Source organism: Bombina bombina, chromosome 1 (genome assembly GCF_027579735.1).
Source record: "Bombina bombina isolate aBomBom1 chromosome 1, aBomBom1.pri, whole genome shotgun sequence".
Classification (NCBI taxonomy): domain Eukaryota; kingdom Metazoa; phylum Chordata; class Amphibia; order Anura; family Bombinatoridae; genus Bombina; species Bombina bombina.
Window position 1 is genome coordinate 262631141 of NC_069499.1, and position 7839 is coordinate 262638979.

At 35.2% G+C, this 7839-nt stretch overlaps 1 protein-coding gene across 1 annotated transcript; it reads right to left on the minus strand.

Moving 5' to 3' along the window:
• Positions 1-570: 570 nt before the first annotated feature.
• On the minus strand, positions 571-6932 carry GJD2 (gap junction protein delta 2). Its single transcript, XM_053689774.1, has 2 exons — positions 6831-6932; positions 571-1414 (listed from the first exon to the last, which is right to left on the minus strand). Exons 1-2 carry the CDS (start codon positions 6899-6901, stop codon positions 571-573), a joined length of 915 nt encoding a protein of 304 aa, XP_053545749.1. The 5' UTR covers positions 6902-6932.
• Between the last annotated feature and the right edge of the window lie 907 nt (positions 6933-7839).

The window sequence follows — 7839 nt, forward strand, 5'->3', positions numbered from 1 at the left end:
CGTTTCCCCTATACAGACTTGTCCTCTGTAATTGAAATTCTCTGCAGTTCTTACAACCACACTGTTATTAATCATCTAAACTGGTTTTCTGCATAAAGTGCACATCCTGTTGGAACAATGTACAAGCAGAGCAAGAGCAACCAGGCCTTAATATTCAGTGCTCCTGGATTTGATAGAGAATGGGATGTCACAATGAGCAATTATTCAAAGAAACACATCATTCATATGTTCAGCATACTGTATATAGTGACCTGCCTACATACAGTAATATAACCACAGAATCAGGCACTCAAAGTGCTGAGTAGGAAAGTGCTCTGTTTTGCAATGCTGTACAAAAGGATCTGGTATCAAATGTGACGTTCACAAACATTATGAAGATTAGCTACAGGAGCCAGAAATTTCAGCCAATTATCACTGGCAGCTGCTACTGATTTGATATTAACTTTACCAGCCAGTTCATTCCTGCAATGCAATGGCAAACAAGTCCAAGGGCATTCCATGAATCAGACACCCTCCCTTCTCTCCCCATGCTGCATGGGCTCAGTTCTCAGCTGTTTTTCAGAAACATCATCAAACATAGGCTGAGTCACTGGACTGAGTCCTGCCGAAATTAGGCACCCCCATTCTGGGCAAGTCTTTATTCCTGATTTCGTAGATGGATTTCCTCTTGGCCTGCACTCCCCTGACTGCCAACTTGATCTTTCTCCAGCCCAGGTGGTTAAGCTCAGCCAAATTAAGTACAACACAGAGGCCACTGACAGCGAACATGAAAACCAGGAAAACTGTTTTTTCAGTGGGTCTGGACACATAGCATTCCACTTCTTTAATACAAGGATACCTGTCACATTCATACATTGAGGGGACATTGAATCCATAAAGGAAATATTGTCCCACTATGAAACCAATCTCTAAAGCATTTCTGAAGACCACCTGGATGATGTAAAACCTAGAGATTCCTTCCTGACGCTTTAACTTGGACTTGGGGGCTTTAATAGCTGGGTTAGGGATTTCTTTGATCTCCAAACAGTCAGGTTCATTCTCTTTAGTGGAGTTCTCTGTGTTCTGTAATACTCCATTAACAAGAGTATTTTTAATCTTCTTGCTATCCTCCCGTTTTACAGTGTCCTGCTCTCTTTCCAGGGTGAGAAAGACAGTTGAGTATCGCCTCTCCTTCTGCTTGGCAGACTGGTGAACTGAGTAGGTGATAAAACAGAGGCTTGGCGTGCAAACCATGATAATCTGGAAAACCCAGTACCTTATGTGAGAGATTGGAAAAGCCTTGTCATAGCATGCTTGGTTACATCCTGGCTGGAGAGTGTTGCAGACAAACATGGTCTGCTCATCATCATAAACAGTTTCCCCAACGATGGCTACAATAAGAATCCTGAAGATCACAACCACGGTCAGCAGAATCCTAAAATTAAAGACAGTAATTAATTCTCTAGTAACAAAAAACAAAAAAACTCTTGTTTGAACACTGACAAGGTGTTTTCTTCTCAGAAGAGAGATGCTATTGAGTTAAACAGTCTTACAGAAGTATAAAAAAAGAACAACTAAAAAAAATATTCTCTAAAGTGTTATAGCATTTTATTATTTTAATTTTTCTTGCATTTAATTTTATGTAACCATAAAAGGGTTAACAATATATAGTTAAAAACAGCTTTAGATCAGCAATGTACTAGCACTGGAAGTTAGCTGGTTATTGGTGGCATAGATTTGAAAAGTTAATTTTGTAGGAAAATGATTAGATCTTTTTTTTTTCTAAAGGATTATGATTGTCCTCACAGTTATATGATAGCAACAGTGCAATATTAAAATTCTTTAACACATAGTATTTTTTTCGGCACTTTATGTCCCTTTATGACTGTATGTCTGCAACAGGCGTAATCACAGCATCGGTAGATATCTTCCTACCCAAAAGTGCTAACCAAGAACCTATTTATTTTAAAACCTACAGACTTTTTCATGTGTCAAAATGGCATTTGTGCAACACACAAGGTAGTATTCTAAGTAAAAAGATGATGGCATAATATTTATCCAACTAACATATACAGAGTCCACAAAAATGTTACTATTGTGAACTATTGTAGACCTTTTACCTCACTTTTGTCCTAATCTTCAGCAGCAGGATGGTCTCAAAAAAAAAAAAAAAAACACAGTTCTCATGTCCATTTGTTGTAAGCTAACTAATGAGTCCACCTGTCCTGTTGATGATTTTATGTAAATATGGTTTACTGTTTACAGTGACTCAAGGGCAGGGCCCTCTACCCTTATGATTTATGTAAATGTCTTCTGATTATTGTACCCCATAACTTTATACATAATGCTGCGTAATATGTTGGCACTTTATAAAGAAACAATGAAAATAATAATATGAACAACATTTGACCCAAGATTGCTTGCATTAGATCAGTAAGTAAAAATGTAGTTTCCCAATTGTTTAGCATTTCATAACTTGGAAAATGTCAACTAAGGCATTCAATGGAAAAGAGAGGAATGCTGCTCTAAGTCTTAACTCACTCTGTAGTGCCTACAGCAACAGTGCTTTACTCCTTGCCTTCAGCTTCTCACTCATGTAGACTCTAGGACAATTTTCCCTTATGCTGTGATGTTAATCTGCTGTTGCCTTTAGCCACTCTCTGCCTTGCTATATGTACTATACATGGTTTATTTCATCCTCTCAGTTGTCAGTACAATGTAAATATGTTGAAAAATTCATATTGTGTTACCTTCCATATGATATGATTTGAAAAAAAAATCAACTGTGCACAAAATATAATTAAAAATGTTGTTATTGTCAGCAAAAAAAAAAAGCTTAAGGAGAGTATTGATTACAGCCCATGTTGACAATATTGTTATTCAACACACATACTGAAGTCGTTGGGGGGTAGGACAAGGTGACTGTTATGTGTAGGGACATTACTCAAGTTTTTGTCTAAATGTTGGCCATTCTGACAGCAATTTCATTAAGAAACCCTCCATTCATTCTACTAGTTTTCCATGAATATATTAAAAGCCTAATAATTTACATCTGTCAAAATTGCTTTAGATCAAGGGGGTTCAGAGGGATATATAGCAGACAACATCATCACACGTCACAAGGAGGGGCAAGCCTACTGGTGTATATATATATATATATAAATTTTGTAATTGTAGTGGTACAATTGCACATTTGCTACATATATAAATGTATTTATATAATAAACCATATATATATATATATATATATATATATATATATATATATATATATATATATATATATATATATATATATATATATATATATATATATATCAAAAGCAAGATGAGTGCCACAAACATTCATATACACACAAACCCAGAAACAAATACATGGGATCCACACAGAGTCCAACATGCACGAAAAGCATGCACTGTAAACATTGGTGCAAATCTGACAACGGTTCAGAACAAACTGTACAGACTACAGTGTAGAAACAGCAACACTCACCTCTAAAAAAAATTGAATTCAAGATCAGAAGAACAAGAGGGTGTTAGCCTAAAACATTATATTTGTGATGCTGTCTTTATATTGTAATCTATACAAAGAGGGCTAGTACAAGTCATTTCCAAGAAAGAGAAAGAGTCAATGTGTTGTAAAAAGGATAAGCTAGGGGAAAAGGAAAGTGTGAATCATTAATGCAATAGATGACTGCATTATGGCCTATTGACTTTGGGCTGGACAACACTGCTTCAGATAAAGGCTAATAAGAAAAAATTGTGTATTCTTCTTTACCAATTATTAAAATTATACAAACTGAGATTTGTCAATCCATCCGTAAATTAGCAGAAATATTGAAAATAGTATAAAAACATTCATTGTAATCTTCATAGTGTATGACATTTCATTTAATTAGTGGAAGTAAAGTAATAGATTGAGAGTTTAAGCTTGATTTATAAATGATAAATCTTATTTATGATTATCACAAGCCATTAAACATACATAGTAGAGAAGGACATCTATTTATTTTTAGGGTTAGAAAAACATTAATAGAAGTTGCTGGAATCTATTTTTCTGTCATTCAGATCAGATTGTTGCTATTAGAATATTTTGATATATTGATACCTTTATTTTATAGAACTGTCAGTAATGTCACTTATGATATAAGCAAGCCATGACAAATATATCCTGCAAATGTATAAAATAGAACATATAATCTGTAAGACATTTTGTATAAAATATAAAACAAAATTATAAGAAGGAGGTATGTAAACAAAGCCATCTGTTTTCTGTAATGAGAATTTTATTATAATGTTCTCTTTAGTGACTGTCTAAAATCAACTTCTCATATTATTTGTATATTAAAAACAACAATAAGTTCTGCATATATTAACAACCTCATTTAGTTAGGCTTGTTGTCTCAGTTTAATCACTGTGTTGTCACAAATGTCTGGAAACCAGCACCCTGAGGGTTAACAAAGGTAATTTCTATGTATTATTGTAATAGTGTGCATATAACTGACACTGTCAAGGTCTTTCTTGTTTTATAGTTTTTTTTTACTTTACAAACTAACACATTACAAAAAATCAAGATGTGATGATTTGCAATGAGGAAAAAATACTGAGTCTCCAGTTTCTATCATTCAAAATTTTAAATGTGTCTCATTTTGCAATTCTTTGCAGCTTCTCTGGCAATGAAGAGGTTAAGTAGTTCTGACAGCACTTCCTTGGAAAGAAGGAACCTCAGGGAAGGATTCAATCAATCAATTATATCAGGATGATTGTCCAGGGAACATTTATTCCACAGCCTCCTTGCAAGGAAGGTTGTCCATTCGCATCCATGTGAGGAGCTGTCCAGTGCTGAATCTGCTCCTGCAGGGAATCCCGTTGGGCTGCACATTCAGCACTGTATCCTTTCACTAACACATAGCAAATGAATATTCAGTATTTCCTGAAGTTCTGTAGAACAGTATGTAGTGTTTCGCTATTTCTATGAATCACCTTTATTTATCCTCATCATTCTACATTTCACTTAAAAGAGCTTAGTATATAAAGCATTACTCATGGTCTTAAATTAAAACCCAGTCTATCACAGCCTTAACGAGATACCTTTATATAAAGACAGCCCATGCAGGTCGAGTTACAATATGTATAAATAACACATTCTGGTTTTTAAAATGTGTTACTATTCTACTACGGTTCATCTGGTTTGTCACGTTATATGTGTCTCATACGAACGTGATTATAAATAACCTACTTCATAAACACTCAAGGTGATAATTAAAGGAATTTTAGTCGTCATTTAAATATGAATGCACAGTTTTTAACTTAGGTGTGCACTAGCAAATGGTGCGAATTTAGGACAATGTGTACCAGTTTATCTGCCCTTTGGCAGTACATGCCCTGCACCAGTTTGATAGTTATATGGGCTCACACTGACACTACAATTTACAAAATATTTACCTGTGTACTCATGGACATATTGATGCAAAATACGTTCCGCATAAAGTTGTTCAGTCTTGCATTCTTCTCTCATTTACTGTGTTGTGCATGTATGCATGAACTCGTATTTTTTCTGTGCAGCTTCCAATTACCACAATGTTTAGTAATCAGTATAGAAAAGCAGCCCGTCCCATCTAGTCCTCAGAGCCAGGTCTGATCTCTGCAGTCACAGGGTGGGGGAATCTCTTAAGATTTCTGTTCATACACTTAATTTATATAACATTATTTTCTTTGTTCTATATATATATATATATATATATATATATATATATATATATATATATATATATATATATATATATATATATATATATATATATATATATATATATATATATATATATATATATATATATATATATATATATATATATATATATATATATATATATATATATATATATATATATATATATATATATATACACACACACACACACACATATGGGTGTGTTACAATCCTTGAGCTACATTACACACATACATAAACACAAATTCACACACAATGGAGCCCATTGGCAAGCCAAGAGAGAACGAGCAAAGCATTATGAATCCTCTCTATACAGATAGGCTTAATTCCATATGTCAGGCAGAGTATCAGTGCTGTGTGAGAAAGTTGTATAATAATTAGTTGTGACATAGGGAGGAGGTGATTGAAATCTAAACCTTTTCATTGTAGGTTATCATAGCTTTATTTGGAAAATAACATTTCCATTAGAATAATAACTTGTGCACGTAATAGTGAATAACTACTATGTAACCGTTCGTTATATCCTTTTATCAGATAAAGCCTAGAGTAGTATAGTTAGTCAGGCAGCAAGATGATCATTCTAGGTGAGCATTAGGTCTTTCTGATCTCGCAAGATCAGATTCAGTGCTGCGTGAGTGACTCTAGGTGATTTATTTTGCAAAGTGAATAAACTTTCCACATTAAAGCTCTGCAGACACAGTCCCTGTGGATGCAAACTGGTACCCAGCACGTATATATCATGTTCCAGATACTAATGAGAACCATCAATCAATTGGCTGTGGGGGAGTACGACATTGCTCCTGCTTTACAGAAAGAAAAAAAAAACTGCTTCAATCTAACCAGCACATGGCAAGGTAAAATGGAAGTTTGCCATTTTTCATTATATTTATCGATACAGACTTGTAAGTAAAACCACCAATTAATTTGTGTTTTTAATAGCAGCGAGTGCATGGCTAGTCTGTAATCAAGCTAAAAGCCTAATCACTCTATCCTCAAGATAACTAAGCAGGTCACTGCCTAAGTATGTGTTATGTATGTGAGTGTGTTGTTTCAGAGGCAAGACCATGTGAGGAGGTGTACAGCCCCAAATACATTTGCACAATTAGGGTCACTTACCTTCCTATCATAGTACTGTGCTGTTGCACAGCTGCCTCCAAAAGTCTTTCTAATATAGTCCATTCTCCCATCGCTGTACATCCGGAGACCTAGTACTGTGGGAGGCTCTTCCACCTGCTCCTGGGAAAGGCACCGGTTGGAGGTGACCTGTGCTCAATGTAATCTGTTTGCTGATCTGAGATGTCCCTGCATGTGGAGCTGCTCACACTGTCTCACTGCCTGTAATCTCCCTTTAAGTAGTCTATGCTTACGTCACAGACAGGTCCATGGAAAGGAGCCAGAGACTGCCAGTGGCACTGTGCTAAATGTTATTATAGAGAGAGGAGGAGTGGGTTGTAATGCAGAGATAAAACATTAATTTGTGACAGAGTGAACCCATTTAATTGGTTCCTCAGACTAAGTACTGAAGCAAGAAGAACAGAGTGATGCTGTCGATGTGTCTGCATGAGTGTCTATGTGAATATATTTTTGTCTACTGGTCAGCATCTGTAGTACAAGTATTCTTATGACTACCTAAGGTGTATCCAAGTGTTTCTCTAGTGAAACTTAGCTTGTGCTTAACAGTGTGTGTATGTGCTTATATGTTTGTTTGAGCTTTAATATGGCATTGCATGTGTTTCTCAGTGTGTGAATAATTGTGTGCATGTGTGATGGTGTAGTTTATGTGTATATGTATATGTATGTTTTATAAATTGGTGTGTGTATCTGTGATGTGTAGATGCATGTAAAACAAATTGTATGTATAATATAGTTGTGCTTATTTCTGTATGTATTTTCTTTGTGAATAACTGTGTGCATGCAGAGGTGTATATGTGTCATTTTGCCTTTTATTTCTGTAATAACGTATTTCTCTGTGTAGAGAGATGTTTTTATATCTGTTTTTGAGTTTCTATTTGTTGTATGGTGTGTGTTAGTGTCTATGATCCTTTTAGCTTTGTGCTAGAGAATACATGAGAGGGGGGGATTAAGAGATAGAGTTTTTTCCTTCCTTTCATTGGCCAGACTTTTG